The sequence below is a fragment of the Lynx rufus genome, unplaced genomic scaffold (assembly GCF_022079265.1).
Source record: "Lynx rufus isolate CCGP_SWC_20201006 ecotype Redwood Valley unplaced genomic scaffold, mLynRuf1.p SCAF_10, whole genome shotgun sequence".
Lineage (NCBI taxonomy): Eukaryota > Metazoa > Chordata > Mammalia > Carnivora > Felidae > Lynx > Lynx rufus.
The window spans coordinates 18,400,001-18,421,914 of record NW_025814824.1 but is presented as its reverse complement, the minus strand read 5'-3'; the positions used below and the strand labels follow the sequence as shown (position 1 = coordinate 18,421,914).

Genomic DNA, 21,914 nt, shown 5'->3' with positions numbered 1-21,914 from the left:
ACCCAACATACTAATTCTGGGGGGGGGGGTGGGAACACAGCCCAACCCATGACACTTAATGTCAAGAATCATCAACATGTTGCCAATCGGTTTCATCTGTTTCCACGTCTTCCACGCAGATTTTTATTTCCGGGGGTATTTTAAAGCAAATCACAGAGACATTGTGCCACATACCTATAAATTCTTCAGCGCGCGTCTCTTACCAGCAAGGAGTTGGTGGGTGAATGTGTGCACATCTGTGTGGGCTGTGTGTGTTTTCATAAATATGGCATTCGGTGGGTTTTAACTTAATGAGAAGCATGAGAAGAACTTGCTACTTCTCAACCTGTCTTTCCTAGAAGAAAGACAAAAGCCACCTCCTCTGAGACGCTCCCTGACACTTCAGGGCAGTTAATGGCGCCTGTCCCCTGTGATCACATGCGGGTTTTCAGTGACCTGTAACATACAAGTAATCACACTTCTTGTAGCAGGGTGAAGTAGAAATGAAAATGGACTGGTTTTTGTACCTCAGTGCTCTGTCTCCTTCTTCCAGTCCCTGGAAAGAGATACTTTTCTAAAAGCTGCTGGAAGGGCAAGGAGCTGAGAAGCTCAGGGCGGGCTGGCTGAGGGAGGGTTTGGAATGTGCCCCTGAGGAGGCCTTGGCGCTGAGCTGGTTGATGCTTTATTCCCAGTGGGGTTGCTGGAAGTGAGGAGACAGTCCTCCAGGATGACCTTCCAGTCGGCAAGTTATGGTGTGTCCACTGTTGACGGATGGGACGGAACCACGGCAGCCTTCTAGACATGCAGTTGTCTCTGCTCGTCCGTATAAATGCTTACTATTTTCACTTTAAAAAAATTTTTTTAATGTTTATTTCTTTTTTGAGAGAGAAAGAGAGAGGAAACAAGCCAGGGAAGGGCAGAGAGACAGGGGAGAGAAATCCCGAGCAGGCTCGGAGCTATCAGCGTAGAACCTGACTTGGGGCTTGAACTCCCAAACTGTAAGATCACGACCTGAGCCGAAGCCAGGAGTCAGATGCTGAACCGACTGAGCCATCCAGGCACCCGTACGTTGGCATTTCTTTAGCAAAATGTTTTCAAGTTACTATAGTAATCCATCTTGGCCCATTTGCCCCAAGATAATTGAGTTGACCATGGTGATCTTTAAAGCATGTGTGAAATGGCCCAGGAGGTGGAGCGAGGTAGGACTGGGCATGGCTGTGGAAAGAGAGGATTGCCAGAAACACCCCACGCTGCCGTCAGTCCACAGGACAGGGATGTGGTCAGATGCACAGACCTTGAGGATCCCGGCCCTGGGACAGTTACCTGGGGCAGGCTCTGTGGACCGGTCTTCGTATCTGTCGCGTGGAGATGATCAAAGATCTCCTGTCTGGGATTCTGAGAGTTTAGCAAAGTGATGCCAGGACCCGAGAAACCGCATAATCTGCGGTAGGGGCTCTGTGGTTGTGGTTGTTCATTTTATATGCTTGCGAATGACACTCCCTGGAGCACGCCCTTTGGAGTTTGAATGGCGCCCCTGGAGTTGTGACACAGTGAGGTATTCTCTGCTGTTACTGTTATTGATTGTCTGTGGCCCCTTGGGTTTCCCTCTCCACTTGGATTTGCCAACTAAGCAAGTGGGAGGAGAGGATGACCGCCCCAACCGGAGCTTCCATTTTGTCTCTTTGTTTTCTCTTGCTCCCACCCACATTTGATTTACCACCAGCAGCCTTCTACACCGCAGCCAGAAGCGTAACCCGCAAGGATTTTCTTTTCGCGTCTTCTCCCTCCTTTCCGCCCTGAGACTCTGAAAATCTCAAGATGTGAGTGAATTAAAAAGTCACTTTTCATCAGACACACACACACACACACACACACAATGTTGAGATGTCTTTTTCTATTTTTCTTTTGATGAAAATTAATATTTCATGTGACCTGAGAGCTGTTAATTGCTACAGGCATCTGCAACAGAGGCAAGTAAACCAAGAACTGCAAAGAACTTGCTAGGAGAGCACAGGGCAGGACTTTGATTATTTGTGAAGAGAAACGATACTTTCTTAATCAATTCGAGATCACTACTAAGAGGCTGTTACTCTTTTGGGTCTTAATGGCCTAGGGTCTCAACTGGGTCTCAATTTTGCTAAAGAACTGTAGATTCACTGCTCCAGGGGCACCTGGGTGGCTCAGTGGGTTGAGCGTCCGACTTCGGCTCAGGTCATGATCTTGCAGTTCATGAGTTCGAGCCCCACGGCGGGCTCTGTGCTGACAGCTCGGAGCCTGGAGCCGGCTTCGGATTCTGTGTCTCCTCCTCTCTCCCCTGCTCATGCTCTGTCTCTCTGTCAATAATAATAATAATCTCTCTCAATAATAAATAAACATTAAAAAAATTTAGATTCACTGCTCCAATTGTTGTTTGGTGAGCAATTGAGAAGTATTTTTAATAAGTCTATTTGTTTCTACATCAGCACCTCCAAAGGCTTCACATCCACTTTGAACAGGGGGTTTGCATTAGCCATAAGGGTACAAGTGTTAGGTTCCTAAGGAGTTTCAAATATTTGGGATTTTCAGAGCAGACACCATGGGATTAAGAAATTAAGATGCAGTATTCTGGTTGTTGGCATTTTTAGACTTTTTAAAAAAGTTTATTTATTTATTTTGAGAGCAAGAGATAAAGTGTGAGTGGGGGAAGGCCAGAGAGAGAGGGAGAGAGGGAATCGCAGGCAGGCTCTGGGCCGTCAGCGCAGAACCCCCCGCGGGGCTCAAACTCAGCAAACCTAGAGATCATGACCTGAGCCAAAATCGAGAGTCAGATGCATAACCGACTGAGCCACCCAGGCATCCCGGAATTTTAGACGTCTGCTAAAGAAATCACGCAGAAAATAAGATGGTAACAAAATTTGAGTCTGTAAGAGTTCTATGTAGTTCATCATTGGACATAGCCACGAGTCCTAAATGAACACAGATTTATGTTACAAGATGAATAAAATTTTTAAGCTGATGTCAACCATTTTCCAGCTCTTTATTCCGGTGAAAGATTTTGGAAGTCTGATGCCTTTTTACTAGGTATTGTTAATGTCTCCACAATATGTTTAAAACTTTCTCGTTTGCCAATCTTTAGATGTACATTTTTTTTTATTGGCAGTCCAATATGCCCCTATTTAAAAACGAAAATAACAAAACCTTTCCCTGATATGACAGCTTTCTTTTTTCTTTTCTTTTTTTATGTGGCTGATTTATTTAAAACATCAAAGTAGAAAGGTTTGTTCAAATATTTCATATTAAAGGTTTCTTCCATATCTGTTCAGCAGATGCCCCATAACACGACTAGAAGTAAAATTCAAGTTGGTATATTGGAAACTTTCTGTATTGAGGTTCTATGTGTGGAGACTCCGGACGATTCTCTTGACAGAAGAGAGCGGACAAAGGGACAGTGTCTGGACAAAGGAAAAATAGGTTATTTACTCCCTAAAACCATAAAACCAGATTATCCCAAGGTTAGGAGGAGCTGATGCTTAAAGACTTGAAACTTTCCATTGGGAAAGCTCGTTCTTATCAGGGTGTGGTACCCAGTTAGTGCTAGCATGCTCATGCTTTAAAAATATCAGTGGAATAATATAGAACTCCTATGTGCACACATTTCCGTATCTGTCTTCATCTGTGTCTATAGCGCATTGCCCTGCTTTCTGCTACAAGCCGTCTATTTTTTTTTTTTCAACGTTTATGTATTTTTGGGACAGAGAGAGACAGAGCATGAACGGGGGAGGGGCAGAGAGAGAGGGAGACACAGAATGGGAAACAGGCTCCAGGCTCTGAGCCATCAGCCCAGAGCCTGACGCGGGGCTCGAACTCACGGACCGCAAGATCGTGACCTGGCTGAAGTCGGACGCTTAACCGACTGTGCCACCCAGGCGCCCCTACAAGCCGTCTATTGTAATAAACCTTATCGAATGCCTCACTACGGTGTGCCAGATGCTGCTCAGCTTGAAAAGGCTTTCCCGTGTTGCAAAATATTTTGAGAGAGTGAGAGAGAGAAGAAGAGGTCACCTGGAAGGTGAGGGTGCCTCTGTCACTGAAAAACACACAGTGTAAGACATAATGGCATCATTAAAAACTGTCATCTTCGCGAAGTGCGGTAATTGCACATCCCTTGTACATTTCCCTGTGAACCCGCATAACGGCCTCTTGCTGGAAACGTATCTTCTCCTCCCGCCTGCTTCCAGCCGCTTATCTGTTCATTACTGTCATGTCTGAGCGGGTCTCAGACATGCCAGGTGTGTGGTGTCACCTGCCTGACGTCCACTCCAAATAGAGACGTTTACACGCGTGAGTATTAAAGCAATAGATCTTCCTTATGACAAGAGAAAGCTGACTGCGGAAAAGCGAGGCTTCTGGGAAAAGTCTTCTGAGCACATGTTGACTTCTTCATGGGGGTAGAAAACCTGACTAATTAGCTCCAGCCCTTCCCGTCTGAGAAGGGAAAGAAATTAATTAAAGTATCTGGAGTAGACTGTGCCACACAGCGGCTGCCTTCAGAAGGGGCAACGTGTTAGGAGAACCCGTCTGAGAGACCACACTCAAAAAAAAGTTCTAGGATCTTGTTGTGGAGCGGCAGAAGCCTTGTTTTCTCTTTCCATAAGGAAAGACTGGATAGAGAATACTTAAAATATTCATGGATCAGGGGCGCCTGGGTGGCTCAGTCGGTTAAGCATCCGACTTCAGCTCAGGTCATGATCACTCAGTTTGTGAGTTCGAGCCCTGTGTTGGGCTCTCTGATGTCAGCACAGATCTCCGGTCTCCCTCTCTTTCTGTCCCTCCCCTGTTTGCATTCTCTCTGTCTCTCTCAAAAATAAAAAATAGAACTTTAAAAATGTTTACGAATCAGAAATATTCCAATAAAAAGGAAAATAGTAAATTTCTACAACTTATAATAACTTTAGAGAAGTGGAATACAGCAACAAAAAATTAGGACTCTAATTTAATTATTAGAATGTTAATCTTCAGAGAAAATTTGAGAAGTGGTAACATAAGCACAGCTTTCTTTTTTTAAAAAAATTTTTTTTCATGTTTATTTACTTTTGAGAGAAAGAGAGACAGAGGCGCGAGGAGGGGAGGGGCAGAGAGAGAGGGAGACACAGAATCCAAAGCAGGCTCCAGGCTCTGAGCTGTCAGCACGGAGCCCGATACGGGGCTCGAACCCACAGAGCACAAGATCATGACCTGAGCCGAAGTTGGACGCTCAACCGACTGAGCCACCCAGGTGCCCCCATAAGCACAGCTTTCTATTCTTTTTCTTTTTTCTTTTCCCGATTGCTGATGTGTTTCAAAGCTCAGTAGGTTGGGTGTTGCTGGTTCCTGAGCAGAGGTCCCTCGTCCCAGGGCTGCTGCTGTGAGTTGCTCCCGTGGGGTTGCGTGAGTGACCCATAGGGGTGCGCTCCCATCTCATAGATTTCCCTTAGTTCATGCTGATGCTCTGGGTTCAGCTACTGGGGGAAGGGGGACTCTTCCCCAAATCCTACAGAAATATCAATGGTAATGTCATTGCCTTTATTCTGGAAGCACCTCATTCAAGAGGTTGCTGGTAACAATAATACACTGGAACATACCTGAGGGTATGTGGGGACATTTACTGAGCAGCCCAACAGCTTTTGTCTGCACAAAGATGAACACCTTATTTTCCAGAAGGTTCTATATTCGTAGTAGAAGGCCTTGAAAATGGAAAGATAGAAAAGACAAGTAAATTGAAGATGTTCAAAGGGCATTAGACGCTTTGGCTATTTTGGATCTTTTCCCGTCTGTTCTTGATTAAGGTACCACAGAAGTTATACAGAAACATTTAGGGCACGTCATATATGTCCTAAGAGTCATCCTAAGCTTTCCCATGATATTTTGATAAGAGCCAGTTTGTGAAGACCCTCCTGCATTTACATCCACCTTCGTGTCCAGAGTACATTTCTTCTTTACATAGGTGGGGAAAGTGGAAAACAAGGAAGCCGGTCTGCGTGATCTAGAGAATCGTGGTTGAAATCACAACTTGGGGCTCTTTCGCCACCTTTCATAGATAGGGCCCGGGATCGGCACTGCTGGATATACGTGTACTTCTAGCAATCATATTTTGATCTAGAGTTCTATGATACGCTGTTCACACGCTGGAGACTTTTAAAAACAAAATTATTGGGGCGCCTGGGTGGCGCAGTCGGTTAAGCGTCCGACTTCAGCCAGGTCACGATCTCGCGGTCCGGGAGTTCGAGCCCCGCGTCAGGCTCTGGGCTGATGGCTCAGAGCCTGGAGCCTGTTTCCGATTCTGTGTCTCCCTCTCTCTCTGCCCCTCCCCCGTTCATGCTCTGTCTCTCTCTGTCCCAAAAATAAATAAAAAACGTTGAAAAAAAAATTAAAAAAAAAATAAAAACAAAATTATTACAACAGTTTGTCTTCACAATATGGGTAAATTAGAACGTGGAATGGATTCACAAGTCAAGCGTTCTAAGTCTTGGGAGGAAAAGGGAAAATATATGATGACATAGTACTCATGAAATCCTTTATAAAATCATTTCATTATTTAAAAAAAATTTTTTTAACGTTTGTTTTTGAGAGAGAGAGAGAGAAGCAGAGCGCGAGCGGGGGAGGGGCAGAGAGAGAGGGAGGCACAGAATGTGAAGCAGGCTCCAGGCTCTGAGCTGTCAGCACAGAACCTGATGCGGGGCTCGAACCCATGAACCACGAGATCCTGACCTGAGCCGAAGTCGGCCGCTTAACCGACGGAGCCACCCAGGCGCCCCTATAAAATCATTTTAAAGGGCATTTCATGCCATGAAGTAGGTATAATGCTTTGGTGTGTGCATGCGTGTGTGTGTTGGGGGGGGGGGGAGAGAGAGAGAGAGAGAGAGAGAGTTAACCGGAGAGAGATCCCGCCATCAAATGAGAGTCTGTTAAGATTTAGAGAGAGAGCAATTACCTGCAGCCTGTAATATAAATTGTAACTTTTGGGCTATTAACAAAGTGCTACTCTTAGTTCCGTTATTTCATAAGAACGTAACAAATGATGTAAAAATGGAAAACAATCCTCTGTCCAACTGTTCCCTCCAATATGGTCGTTTTCACTAACAAGCGTGTTTGGGGCATCTGGTGTGTTCAGAGCACTGCGTTAGGAGCTCTGGAGGAGGTGAAGTCCAAGATGTGTCCAGGGCTCTCCAGGAACCATCAGTCTGGTGAAACTGGGTCTCTGATATTGAATAGCTGACCCCTACATGCATGAGGAAGTGAAGTGTGCACACACTAACCAATGAATGGAGTGACTGTTCAGTTTCATTTGTGTGGTTGATGTTTGTCTCTCCATGCTTCACAGAGGAGGCGGAACATTGGGCCAAAGAGGTGGCACGGTAGCCTTCAGCTGGGACATGCCATTGTTACTCACTTCTGCTGTTTATCTTTCAGTTCTTAGTTGTCCCGTCCATGAAAAATGGCCCCTAACATTTTGTTGTTGTTCTACGATGGCATTAATACAAGCTTTTCGAGGACATTCTCTCAAAACATGTATTTACTTCTGCTTCTACTCATGTATTCCTCTACTTCCATGTAAGGCACAGGGTGAAACATATTAAAAAAAAAATCAAAGTTTAAAAGGATGAGATAAATAGGGATTTGTGTGGTTTCTTGCCTTGCTCGGAGGTCTACTGCCTCACTTTGGAAGCCGTTGATGGGTTTCAGCTGGGTGAATCCTAACGCCTCTCCTACCTTGAAACTTAAGTAAATCTTAATAACGTAAGACCAGCGATTCTGTCTGAAATTGTACTTGATTTGGAGCAACTCGAGCAATCCCTTTCGGGAACCAAATGCAGGTATATTCTGTAGTTGACAGAGACTCGATGGCCCGTGGGAGCTAATCACGAGTCTTCTTTCAGACCTGAGTCACAGCATTCTTAGACTCTGTGCAAACCTATGAATCTAAATATCAGGGGTGGGGCTCAGAAATTTACATGACAGCAATGTCCTAGTAAGCGATCTTTACTAGTGCAGTCACCGGGACGGCAATGTCACCCGAGTGGAAACCACAGCCCGCTTTTCTTCTGAGAGGCGGGATCCAGGCAGGAAGAAGCAGCCATGTGATGACACAGGAAGAATATTAGAATGCATCTTTCTAGGTCATTAGGTATTGCTCTAACTCATTTGTTTGGCGGCAGCTGCTTAGATTCTATTTTATGGATATTCCGTAATCTCTCCAACGATTCTTTGATTGTTATACATTGAGGTTGCTTCTCGTTTTGTTTCCTTTTTCTCCATTACAAATATTGTTTCAGCAAACATTCTTTGGGGTTTTATTAAATAGCTATATTTAGCAGCAGATTTTAAATACTAATAAGGGATTTAAAATACCCATATTTATGGGTGATTTTGTTTTTATAGAATAGATTCCTAGAAAAGGAATAAATAGTTGGGTCAAAAAGTTTGAACATTCTGGGGGAACCTGGGTGGCTCAGTCATTTGGGTGTCTGGCTCTTGATTTTGGCTCAGGTCATGATCTCTCGGTTCATGGAATTAAGTCCCAGGTCAGCACAGAGCCTGCTTGGGATTCTCCCTCTCTCTCTCTCTCTCTCTCTCTCTCCCCCCCATATATATATGTGTGTGTGTATGTGTGTGTGTGTGTGTGTGTGTGTGTGTATACATATACATATACATATATATATATCTCAAAATAAATAAATATTTGAAAAGAAAGTTTGAACACTCTGCTTTTTAATAGATACTGTCAAATTTTTCCCTCATTGGTTGTAGTATTCCTTACTACTGCCTACAGTCTAACTGACCATGGATGTTAACACTCTTAATTTTTGCCAATCTGATAATCAAAAAATGCCATTTTCTTGTGGGTCCGATTTCCATTTTCATGACTACTGATGAGATTGACTTTCTTTTCGTATGTTCTTCTTCTTCAGTTAATTGCCCTCTAGTGGCGCCCTGGTGACTCAGTCCATTAGGTGTCTGACTTTTGATTTCCGCTCAGGTCATGATCTCACAGTTTGTGAGTTCAAGCCTCGCATTAGGCTCTGTGCTGACAGCGTGGAGCCTGCTTGAGATTCTCTTTCCTTCTCTCTCTGCCCCTCCCCTGCTCGTGCTTGTGCTCTCTCTCTCTCTCTCTCAAAAATAAATAAACATTTAAAAAAAATTGTCCATTTATATCTTTTACTGATTATTCCATTGGTTTGTCTTTTTTCTAAATCAATGTGTGGGAACTCTTTGTATGGTTAGAAACACTGCCCTTTTTTTTTTTTTTTAATTTTTTTTTTTTCAACGTTTATTTATTTTTGGGACAGAGAGAGACAGAGCATGAACGGGGGAGGGGCAGAGAGAGAGGGAGACACAGAATCGGAAACAGGCTCCAGGCTCTGAGCCATCAGCCCAGAGCCTGACGCGGGGCTCGAACTCACGGACCGCGAGATCGTGACCTGGCTGAAGTCGGACGCTTAACCGACTGCGCCACCCAGGCGCCCCTACACTGCCCTTTTAATGCCAAGAATTTAAAAATATTATGTAAATATCTCCTGATCTATTATGTATCATTTATTATTCCTTTTTAAATACAAAATTGAGCCAGCTGAGTTATATGTTACATATATTATTGAGATATAATTGACATATAACATTGTTAGTTTCAATATTTGTAAATGTGTTTCCTGGGATGAGAACTTTCAGGATCTACTTTGTCTTATTGTTTTCTTTGGTGCCTTTTTCCTACCAAAATTTCACTGCTTTTAAATACACTAACTCTTGACACATTCAACACTTTAGATTCAAATTTAAGTTGCATTAGCATTTTTACCTGAGGCTTATTACAAAACAGAAGAGTAAATGCACTCCAGCTAAGAGCTAAGAGAGCAAGACAGGGTCTGACCTGTGTTATTACAACATTTTCAGAAAACACATTTTCCTTTTTTTGAGGAAAATATGGTACCGACTGTATCATTGCTCTTTAGCGCTTGAAATGATGATGCCACATTAAATAATGCATGCTTATTGCATCCTTAATGCAATTTATTGCTCTATAGATGCCCCAAACCACAGGACAAAATAATATCTTATGGATGCTGCCAGAGTTGAATATGTTAATAATATTTTAATAGTTTGTTTGTCAATGAGAGTAGGATAAACATCCTCAAAGATATGCAGAGGGAAAGTTCACATGAAGACAATAATATTTAGTGTCCATATAAAAAAATTGATGTGAAACACTCAAAATCTTAAGTGCAAATTAACTTATGCTTAAATACAGAGTTATTATTATTATTAAAATGCTTAAATACAGAGTTGCAGGTTTAAAAATCAGGTGTGTCTATATAAATTTCTACAACCCTTCTGGTAAGCATCGAAACACTTACATTCGCGGGCGCCTGGGTGGCTCGTCCGTTGAGCGTCCAACTTCGGCTCACGTCATGATCTCACGGTTTGTGGGTTCAATCCCGGCGTTTGACTCTGCGCTGGAAGCTTGGAGCCTGCTCCAGATTCTGTCTCCCTCTCTCTCGTTGCTCCTCCCCCGCTGGTGAGTGTGTGTACGTGCACGCACGCGCTCTCTCTCTCTCTCTCTTTCAATAGTGAAAACACACACACACACACACACTTATATTCGTTGACCCAGAAGTGTAAAATTCAGGAGTTTATCCTGAAGAAATAACAGGATGAGCACAAAAATAGCTTACAAATATTCCCTGAATTCTTATTTATATTGTAAAAAATTAAAATAACTTAATTCTGCAACAGTAGGGGATTGACTAAATATAATTATCCTTATTAAAGAATAGTCTATCCACTAAATGCCATCATTCATTCATTCATTTATTTTTTCAGTAGTTATTGAGCACCACTGTATGCAAAAGCAATAGGTTGGCAACTGGTGTTACAAAAGCAAACACATATTCTCCCTGGCCATCACAACATTTATATTTCAGAATTTTAGAAGAATAACCTAAATGTTGTTAAAAAAAAAAAAAAGAGAGAGAGGTTAGGGGCACTGGGTGGCTAAGTGGGTTACATGTCCAACTTTGGTTCATGTCATGGTCTCATGTTTCGTGAGTTGAAGCCCAGAGTTGAGCTTTGTGCTGACAGCTTTGGACCCTCTGTCTCCCACTCTGTTTGCCTCTCTCCTGCTCACTCTCTCTCTCTCTTTCTTAAAACTAACACTTAAAAAAAGGAGTGTACAAAATATTATGTGTAATATGATCACAGTACTACAGAAGAGAGCACTCATAAAAATATAGAGAAAGGTTGGAAGGGGTTCACTAAATGTTCATAGTAATTACTTTGGGTCTTAAGGGTTTATTTCTTTGTGTCTCTATATTTTCCAAATGTTTTATAGAGAGTATATTTTCGGGGAGCCTGGGCGGCTCAGTCAATTAAGCGTCTGACTTCGGCTCAGGTCATGATCTCATGGTTTGTGACTTAGAGCCCCCCATTGGGCTCTGTGCTGACAGCTCAGAGCCTGGAGCCTGCTTCGGATTCTGGGTCTCTCCCTTTCTCTGCCTCTCGCCTGCTCACCTCTGTGTCTTTGTCTCTCAAAAATAAATAAACATTAAAAAAATATTTTATACAGTAATTAATATTACTATGAGAGTATGAATTAACTGTAAATTTGACAGAATAAGTTAACCTTTGGTGACATGGGTGTAGTTTCTATACATGTGTAGCAGGGGTGTTCTTTTTCTTTTTCTTTTTTTTTACACTTTAAAAAATACATATTTTTTAAGTTTATTTATTTATTTTGAGAGAGAGAGAGAGAGAGAGAGAGAGAGAGAGAGAGTGTGTGTGTGTGTGTGTGTGTGTGTGTGTGTGTGTGCGTGCATGGGGGGTGGGGGGGTCAGAGAGAGAAGGAGAGAGAGATTCCCAAGCAGGCTCTGTGCTGCCAGTGTGGAGCCCGATGTAGGGCTTGATCCCACGAACCACGATATCCTGACCTGAGCTGAAATCAAGAGTCGGACACTTAATCAACTGAGCCACGCGGGCACTCCAGGGGTGTTCTTTTTCATTTGGTCTTTAAAACTCTGATAGTGCTTTGACAGCAACCATTTTGTAAAAGAAGCTCGTCGAAGCTTTCCCTAAAGTTCAGGTATCTGCTTGGTGGTTTTGAATTTTGGAATGACTCCAGCCTGGAGGTCTGTCCGAGTCTGCTTGGGCTGCCGTAACAAAACACCACAGACCGGGTGCCTTAAACAACAGAAATTTATTTCTTACAGCTCGGGAGGCTGGAAGTCCAAGATCAGGGTGCCAGCATGGTTGAGTTCTTGTGAGGGCCTTCTTCTCCTGATCATCTCAAGAGAGAGAGAGATGGAGAGACAGAGAGAGAGAGAGACAGAGAGACAGAGGCAGAGAGACAGAGAGGTACAGAGAGAGACAGAAAGTGAGAGGGAGAGCTGGGAGAGAATGAGAGCTCTCATCTGGAGGGCCCCACTCTCATGACTTCATTTAAACCTAATTGTTTCCCAAAAGCTCCATCCCCAAGTACCATCACATTGAGGGTTCAGGCTTGGAAATTGGAATTTGGGGGATACACAATTCAGTGTACCGTGCGGTCTAAGCCCACCAATGGGGCACAGACAGCAGAGGTCAGAGGAGGCAAAGGGAAGGGTCATAGACCCGGATGCTGCTCATGTGAGGCGAGGCAAAAATGACTACAGCTCTTGAGTCTGGAAAGGGGCAGGCTGAGCGCTGCAGAGACGTGTAAAAGCACGGAGGGCAAACCTCTGGCCCAAGACATCTATTTAAACTAGAAGGAAGCGGCACCGAAATGGGAAATGGAAGAGCGGTCCCATCCAGTTTGTAGTAAATGTTTGGACACATTTCTCCCCAAAGTAAAATGGCTGGAAAATAATAATCTGTAGACAGTCTGTGTGGAGCAATTGCTATAGGGGCTCTTCGGGAAAGGTAAGAACTTGTGTGTTGGGGCGGGGGGTGGGGGGGTGGATCATCCTTGACCTTTTATGGTTGAAGCTGTGGAAGAAAAATAATGGGGCCGCCCCCAAAACTGTCCCCGGAGGACGTTGTCAGAAAGAGAATCTTGAATGAAAATATAAAAAATGAAATGCTGTAAGTAAATAACAATTCTGTCTCCCATTACTATTATGACCCAGAAGAAGTATATGAACCATATATATGAGGTCGCTCCTTTCGAGAACATTCTATGTTCAAGGTGGGCAACAAACAGGTTGAGGAAGAATGGATTCAGTTGAGAATGTGTCCAAAGCCCCAGTAAAAGGAGCCTGACCCCAAGGGGAACCGGGGACCCACATGACCCACCCAAGAAAGAAGGGCCTCAGGCAATGCTTGGGTTTAGCTTCTGGGTCTCCCACTGCCTATCTACAATGGCCTCTGCATTTGACCATATAGCAGGAGGTGCAGGTGCATAGGATCTGAGCTATTTATAGCTGAATCTGCTCAGCGTGACTCCCAGCCCCTATTTTTCCCCAAATGAGAGATATTAAGAGAGAGTATTCTCCAGCTTAGCAAAGAGAATCCTGAGGGGAAAAAATGATTGGGGTCTGTTGGGAAAACAGTGAGGGGAGAGGTTATAGGCAATATATACTTATCTGAATTGATTAGGTTTCAGTTTTATCAGTAAGTGAGACAAATTACCTCAAATAATTTGAGTCTTATCATTGAAAGCTTTTTGCGTCTTCCTAATTCCTTGGTTTATATTCATCTAGTACGTCACCAAGTAAATTAGGACACTTATGAGAAAATTGAATATAAAATGTCTGTGTCTCGAATTTGCAGATTCTGGTAAATGTTTTTGCTTTGAGACATGACCTGAGGTACAGCTCTTGGAAGAAATTAATTATAGCCATTAGAATGAAACTAGAGTAGATGGCCAGTGGAATAGAGTATCCTATTTGCCGATATCATGGAGATTCTTTTTCAAAAGGCACTTATGCTGATTCCAGAAATTTTATACACACATATGTGTTCATACAGTTGCAATCCTTGAGCTAAACAGAATAAAGATCTACAGTTTCGATCTTTGAGCAAGGTCCATAGCATACTAAGTGGATTCAAAAGGAAGCATCTAATATAGAGTGGGAATAGAATGTACTTTACTTTTGTAAAGTACATGTGTTAATATATATACAAGTTAAAAATGTGAATAATCAATAACTATTGAACTTTTAACAGTAGTTATCTTCGGTTTATTAATTTTCATTGTGTCTGCCTTTTTATAATTTCATGTATTTTTTTTTTCTTAACCAGAAACATAAGCAAAGATAGAAAATAAAATACAAAGGTTTCAATCAGCAGGAAAAATCCCGGTGATCTAGGGACACGCACAGAGTGATAAGCATTTTTGTTTTTGTTTTTGGACTGCTAGTGGATGCCACGTCCTTTATTCCCTCCAGCATCCTCTCCCTTTGACTTGCAAACTTTATCCGGGTAATGATAAGACTATGAGACATTCAGAAGGTGAGGAGTCATAGACGTTATCTTAAACCCAGGGCCAGTAGCAAAAGCATCTCCTTTGTTTACCCAATGAACAAGGGACGAGACTTGTCTATCTCTGGCAGAGCTGATCTGGGGCCTTTGGAGGACCAGGTTACTCTGGGGATCCCCTGTGTCTTTGTTGCTCACTTGGCCGTGGTCCCTTTTGTATCCCCTCCTACCTGGCTTTCCTGATGATTGTGACTTATGTGGAGTTGGGGACCTTTGGGGTGACGAGCAGCATGTCAGTCTTTCTTCCACTCACCCTCTGAGTCCTCTCACTTAGAATCATGGCAGCCCCAGGCATGTGGAGTCTCCTAGGGAGGAACCAGGGCCCTTTTCTGGGCCACCCACAGGCAGCCTCCAGGAAGGGTGACCCCTCATTGACTTGGAATTATTAGTAATTAAGGAAACACCAGCTCAACTGCCAACTGTTTTCTTTGCCTGGGTTTCTTTGGAGATAACACTCGATAAATCGAGAACTTCTTGTCGTCTTGCTTTTTCATTTGTTGGTTAAGGATGAGGGCCTTAGAAATGTTTGTTGCTTCCGTGTGATAGGAAAGACGCTCTCCCAACTTCTGTGGGGTTTGTCTACAATGTTTTCAAAACACAATGCATTTCAGTTAATTACTTTTGAAAACATTTGCATAGGATTTTTAAGAAAAGTGGGTCGAGGAGGATGGGTCTGAGAAATCATAACTGTGTTGCAAGGCTTGTTGACTAAATGTTAATAATGGGACTTTAGATGTGTCCGGTCATCAGTGGGAGCAGCTTCGTTTCTCAGCGGATATGGCTCTTAGAAAACTAATGGAGGATAAGAGACTCTTAAATACAGAGAACAAACTGAGGGTTGATGGGAGAGGGGTGGAGAGAGGGAAAGCACAATGCATTTCAGTTAATTATTTTTGAAAACATTTTCATAGGCTTTTTAAGAAACGTGGGTTGGAGGGGCACCGGGGTGCCTCTGTATTTAAGAGACTCTTAAATACAGAGAACAAACTGAGGGTTGATGGCAGGGAGGTGGTGGGGGGAGAGGGGAAAATGGGTGACGGGCATTGAGGAGGGCACTTATTGGGATGAGCACTGGGTGTTGTATGTAAGCGATGAACCACGGGAATCTATCCCCAAATCCAAGAGCACACTGTATACCCTGTATGTTAGCCAATTAGGCAATAAATAATATGTCTATAAAAAAAACCCAAGCTAATGGAGGGACTAGGTTTCCATCAGGGCCCTAGAAGCCTTCTTTCTGATTGATTCTGTTTTCTGTGGGTGTGTTGGAAAAGTGCTTTTTTGCCTGACAAGTGCAATTCCCTTTAATGGTCAGTTGAGTCTTAATGCTTGGGCATTTTGCTGGCTTTGAAAAAGAGATAAGTAAACTTCATTAAGAAGGCTCATTTTAGTGTTGTATAGGATTGCACTTTGAAAGCATATCAAAATTGTGATCTCAAATACTGGCACGTTCAATATATTTTCTTTTATATGTTGATGAAGGAAAGATCTTGCCCATCTATTTGGAAGTGTAGATGACAAAGCAGTATAGTATCTATTTCTACGCATAATCAGGATTCCATTCTGTGTTGGGCTAACGCCATATTGGGTATAGGCATTAGCGATGACTCTTTTGTCTCCTGAGATTCTTTAATGCTTGGTGAACTTGTGTCAATACTAGGGAGTGGGTATTTACTTGCCAGATCTATTCACTCCTGGCTAGGAGTTTACAAAGTCACATTTAGAAAATGTATGCACTAGGCAGTAAATATTTGTTGAACATGTTGGATATCCTCTGACCTCAGGGCCTTTGCCCTTGCTATTCTCCTGGCCTAAGATATCCTTAGGTCCCACTTCTTGGCTTCAGGTCTTTCTCAAATGTCACCTTTTCAAATGAGCCTCATCTCAGTTACCCTATTCCTCAAATTATTGTCTAATTATCTGATTCATCGTATCTCCTTGCAACTAACGCAGGTGCCATGAGAGCTGGGATTGTCGTCCGTTTGGTTTACTGCTGTATTGCACAAATAGATTTTTATTACTTGAATGACAATAATTAATTTAATTGATAAAATTATCACTTTTATTTGGGCATAATTTATCTGCTTGTAAATAATTCAGCTGCTAATTCGAACTGCATCAAGGGACGTAGATATTAAGATTGGACATCTGTGAGTCTATGAATATGTGGAGATGTGAAATAGGAAAAGGTCCACAGACCTGCTCTGAGAGGTACGTGTACAGAGAGTATCACTGTGATCAAGTCAGTTCCCTGAACCTGCTGCCCCTGTAGATGGGGCCTTTGTCACAGAATAGACCAGAATAGGCCTCATAAGGACCCCTGTTACCGTCCTCGGACACCTGAAATCAATCCCCAGTCTTTTCTGCCGGGACTTGACCCCTATGCTTGCTCTGTTCACACTGCCAAGGTCATTTGTGCTGGGAAGCTTGAAAGTGGAGCCTGTTTTCTCTGGTTCTTGACCCCCAATTTGAGCAGCCAAATCCTACATGTTTCTTGAGCTCACCTTCTGATTGAGTTCACATAACTAATCTTATGTTTTATTCCTCTAAGCAGGCAGAGGTCTTTCTGAACATGGTTGCTCTAATCTCTAATTTTCGCTACACTTCAATTACATCTTAGTGGTTTTTGATAGGATTCATGCACTTAGGAACATCTGAGATTTTTTGAGGTTGAGCCTCTCACTCCTAAGGCTCGTTGGCAGGCACCAAAGTTACCTCTGATTGTGACGTTGCTTTTGTCTGCTCCAACTTTTTCAGCCAACTTGAAATTTCTGGTCATCTTTTTGGACGATGGCATAATCCCTAGAAAGTCTCTTTAAAATGAAAGAATGGAGGGGTGCCTGGGTGGCTCGGTCGGTTAAGCGTCCGACTTCGGCTCAGGTCACGATCTCGCGGTCTGTGAGTTCGAGCCCCGCGTCAGGCTCTGTGCTGACAGCTCGGAGCCTGGAGTCTGTTTCAGATTCCATGTCTCCCTCTTTCTCTCTCCTCCCCTGCTCATGCTCTGTCTCTCTCTTCTCAAAAATACATAAACGTTAAAAAAAATTTTTTTAAGTGGAAGAATGGAGTTGCTTGTGGAGAAGCAGATTGGTCCCTGATAGCATGGGCACCAGGTTGGCACATTTTGATGGAAGTGGGTGGGGTCGGGGGGAGGATAGTGTTGGAAGCTGGGACCTGGGGCATTGACCGCAGATAGCAGACATAAGCAAATGGCACTCAAAGAGGCCATGAGTATGAAGGAGGTTAGTGTGAGAGAAGAAGGCAGGTCAGACAAGAAACAGGAGAGCATGAAAAGAGAGGCATGTGGCATCGAAAAGAACCCTGAAGATTCTGTCCCGGGACCTTCTATAGTCTGACCTGTAAGATGACGTGTACTTTTTTTCCCCTTGAAACGGACAAGAACGAATAAATAATAATCTTCAAAGATTCCTGAGTTGTGAGAATTGGTCCAACGTGCTTTGGGTTCACAATCTTATTTAGTTTCTTTTAGTTTTTCCTTTTTAAGTAGTAATTGGCTTGGTCTTAGAAATAAACTGACACACAAATCTTCTTGGTTCCTCCATGTCTTGCATGCAAGTTGAGTGTTGAACAAAGAGCTGTACCTAGGAATTACCGAACCTAGACAAGAAGGCAGGTAGGTCAGCTTTGGGGTCATTTGGTGTGGTGCTATAAATGTCTGAAACCTTGCTATATTTAGAATGCATATTTAGAATGCATGTTCACTCATTTTGTAGGTGAAGTCATTATGGCATTGTGGGGTGGTTGGTGCAGGGCAGAGCAGAGGGCTCCCTGTACTGGGCCATGGGGTTTGGGAACGATCCTGGCCCCATCACGGACTCCACTGACCTATAAAAAGTATTGTTAATCTTCTTACTGTCTGCCTTACAAGATCTGAGAGGAGAAATGAGGTAATGTCTACTTAGACCTTCGAGTTTCTCGGAAGAACGGCTGTCTACAGTAATATGATTTCCTAATGCATTTGTTTGTGTTGTAATGGAGTATAATTCCATTTACCTAAATTTCTGTAGGTACCTCTAGAACATCTGACAGTCTTGCACAGGAGAAGCAGTCCGGCTTTTAGATGAGAACTGGGCCTAGACTAGAATCCCCCAAGGGTACAAGTGAGCCAGCTTGTAATTTATGAAGTTAGGGGAAGGAAGCTGAGAGACGACGGAAGGGAGGTTAAAGTTGGTGGTGATGGTGGGGCGGGGTGTTGTAATTATAATCAGAGAGTTTATATTGTATTTTCAAGTCATGTTGTTCTATTAAATATCATCATCTCAGTATCTTTGAAAAAATACACGTTTATTTTAATTCAGCAATATTACATATTAGATGACTCGTCTGCAATATCGATACCACTATTATTCTCTGTATTGACAGACTCTTTAAAACTTCCTTCGAGATTTTTAGTTTATTATGTTTCTTGGGCCACAAGCTGGTTGTTTAAAAACTTGTTTCTGACTCTGACATCAGTAGGCCCGTGCCACCAATTACAATTGCATAGATTCATTTGTAAAGTACCTAGTAGGTTACCAAATAATGCCTTCTCTTTGTTTTGTAGAAAAAAGAATAAGTCTCTTTCTGGGAATAGTCGTGAGCAGTGTAATTTTTTATCTAGCCATTTTGAGCAGTATTGCGCTTGAGTTGGCTTTCTAGTCAGTCCTCAGGAGAGAAGCTAAAACAAAGGGTGAAAAGTGGGGAAAGCATACATATGTGTCACCTCTGGCATACTATAAAGACGTTCATTTTGATTACAGTTATCATTACTGAACAGTTTTGTTGTAGAATTTTCTAGAAGCAGTCATTTCTTTGGCATTTCCAACCCAGTATTTCACAAGGAGGTCAGCCATCCATAAAGGAGTTTTAAGTAACTATTACGTTAAACCAGGAAAGAAAACAATATGCCTTCTCTTCCAGAGACGTGACTGTATACATTTTTTAATAGCAACTGATTTGTATTGTTAAAGCAATATTACTAACCATATTCCTTTCCTGGGGGGAGGAAAAGTGTTATACTTTCATTTGCTAAGTTATGGAATGTGCTGTAGAGAGAACATTTCTTGACACCCAAAATGCGGCCTGAGAAAATAAATTACTACCGAATTGTGTATCGCGTGCCAAGAACATATGAAAAAAGTCACTGTCTCTCAAATTAAGAACATCTTATACAAGGAAATGACATAGAACCACTACTCCTCCCTTATCCTTGGTTTCATGTCCCATGATTTCTATTACCTGCGGTCAACTGCAGGCCAAAAGCAGATGATCCTCTGACACGTGGTCAGAAGGTCAAGAGTGGCCTATGTCACATGCCTACGTCATTCACCTCCTTCCTCTCACCACGTAGGCATTTTATCATCTCACACCATCACAAGAAGGGTGAGTACAGTACATGAAGATATTCTGAGAGAGGCCACATTCACACAACTTTTAGTACAGTATAGTGCTGTAATTGTTCTATTTTATTATTGTTGTTGTTAATCTCTTACTAGGCCTAATTTATAAACTTTATTCATAGGTATGTACGTACAAGAAAAAACAGAGTATATATAGGGTTCAGTATTATCAGCAGTTCTGGGCACCCACTGGGGCTCTTGGAATGTATCCTTTGCGGATGAACGGGGGGCCGCTATACTATGGAACTTCCCTTTGGACTAAAATCTTTTACTAAAAAATTATGACTCAGAGATACAATTCATATCAAGTTAGACTGTGATAATTTTTTTTTACATTTTTTTAATGTTTGTTTATTTTTGAGAGAGAGAGAGAGAGCATGAATGGAGGGAGGCGCAGAGAGAGAGGGAGACACAGAATCCGAAGCAGGCTCCAGGCTCTGAGCTGTCATCACAGAGCCTGATGCGGAGCTCGAACCCACGAACCGTAAGATCATGACCTGAGCTGAAGTTGGATGCTTATCCGACTGAGCCACCCATGTGCCCCAGACTGTGATAATGTTAATGAAACCACACTTCTGTTGGAAGAGGTCCTCTAGAGGATGTGACTGTTGGCTGACTCCTGAGCTACACCTGGGCTGTTGGAGGCTCCTCACCCTCTCCCCTGTCCTTGGAACGTATGTTCTGCCCACCGTTCCCACCATGGGAGCTGCTCCAAGGATGCAGCCTTGAGAGAGTAATGTGGTGTTGAGACCACACATGACTGAGCCCAGTTACGGCCTCTATAAAATTTTTAAAATTCTGGCAGGTAGATGTGACGATCTACCCATCTTGCAGGTGCCCAAGACAAGCCTTGGAAATAAGTCTCCTTGTTTATTAAACTACCGCCTGCCAAACTTGAAGTGGTCCGCCTCTTCCTTTGGTCTCTCCCTGCCCTTCACGCATGGAGGCCAGAGGCAGAGGTCACCTGGGGAGGCTCCTGAGGTGGTGAGCTCACAATTTTCTGTTCCTGAACCGTGCGCTACAATGTAAGCATTTCCGAATTTTAAACGTGTTGTGCAATCTTATGTCCTCCTGTAAAACTTCATCATAAACTTAGGAATTGTTGCAGTTGTGCGTGAGCCAAGGCCTACCTTTGAAAAAAAGATGGAAAACTGTCCTTTTTGTATCGATCTGTTGCGCGTCAAATTGTGATGTTTTGTTTGCTATGTGTTTCAGAATCGAAGCAAACGCTTGGAGAAGGTCCATGTGGTTATTGGACATAAATCGTGTGAGTTGGATTCTCTCATTTCCGCCTTCACGTACGCTTACTTTCTAGACAAGGTGAGGGGAAAGAAGACTGTGCTTTTTATATGTGAATTATGATATAACTTCCAAGGACAAACATTTTCGGGAAAAACGAGGAACCTATTCACTTCCATTTTCACATTCTGGTTTATTGTTGCCGAGAATAATGTATTATGATTCATTAAACAACAAATACTTACTGGTCACCTACAGTGCGTTGGGTAGGGTCTAGTTGTTTCTTATCGACGCCCTCATAAGACATTTCAATAAGGTCACAGTTTCCAGATTTTTAAAAATATATGATAGTTGTTTACTTTCATGGGAATTCAGAGAACTAACAAAAGTAAGGGTCAGAATTTCTTGTTTTCCTTTATCACAGCTTGTTGGTTAGTCTTGCCCTTGGGAATAGAGAAGTAAGTACAGAATAACCTGTGTGAACATTACATGCAATTCGGAACCTATTGGCTGGAATTTTCAGGAACAGAGGTGTTACATGTCGCATCTATATTCTGTTCTTGCCCGTTAGCCCTGACTTTGTACAGCAAGGTCATTCTCAGTTAGTGATGATCTCCCTTGAGTGAGAATCTTTGTATTCTGTGCAAAGTCTACAACCTCCCTACAGAGGTGGAAAACACCTTTTAACAAATTGTTTTAAAATTGCCATTTCATAAAATTCATCAGCCCGTGATAATGCGTCACCTCAAAGCCTAAAAAAGTATATTATGAGTATCTTGGTGCGGTTTCCAATTTCACAGAATTTTTAATTTTCCAGAGTCTGATTTGTTTTATTCCAAT

At 42.7% G+C, this 21,914-nt stretch overlaps 1 protein-coding gene across 1 annotated transcript in view; it reads left to right on the top strand.

The window, feature by feature from the left end:
- Positions 1–1,190: 1,190 nt before the first annotated feature.
- Positions 1,191–21,914, top strand: part of LOC124524088 (protein prune homolog 2-like) — a 50,493-nt gene continuing 29,769 nt past the window's right edge. The window contains exons 1-2 of the mRNA XM_047096127.1: positions 1,191–1,390; positions 21,051–21,102. Of these exons, the coding sequence (XP_046952083.1) occupies positions 1,191–1,390; positions 21,051–21,102 (252 nt within the window). The remainder of the gene's footprint in view (positions 1,391–21,050; positions 21,103–21,914) is intronic.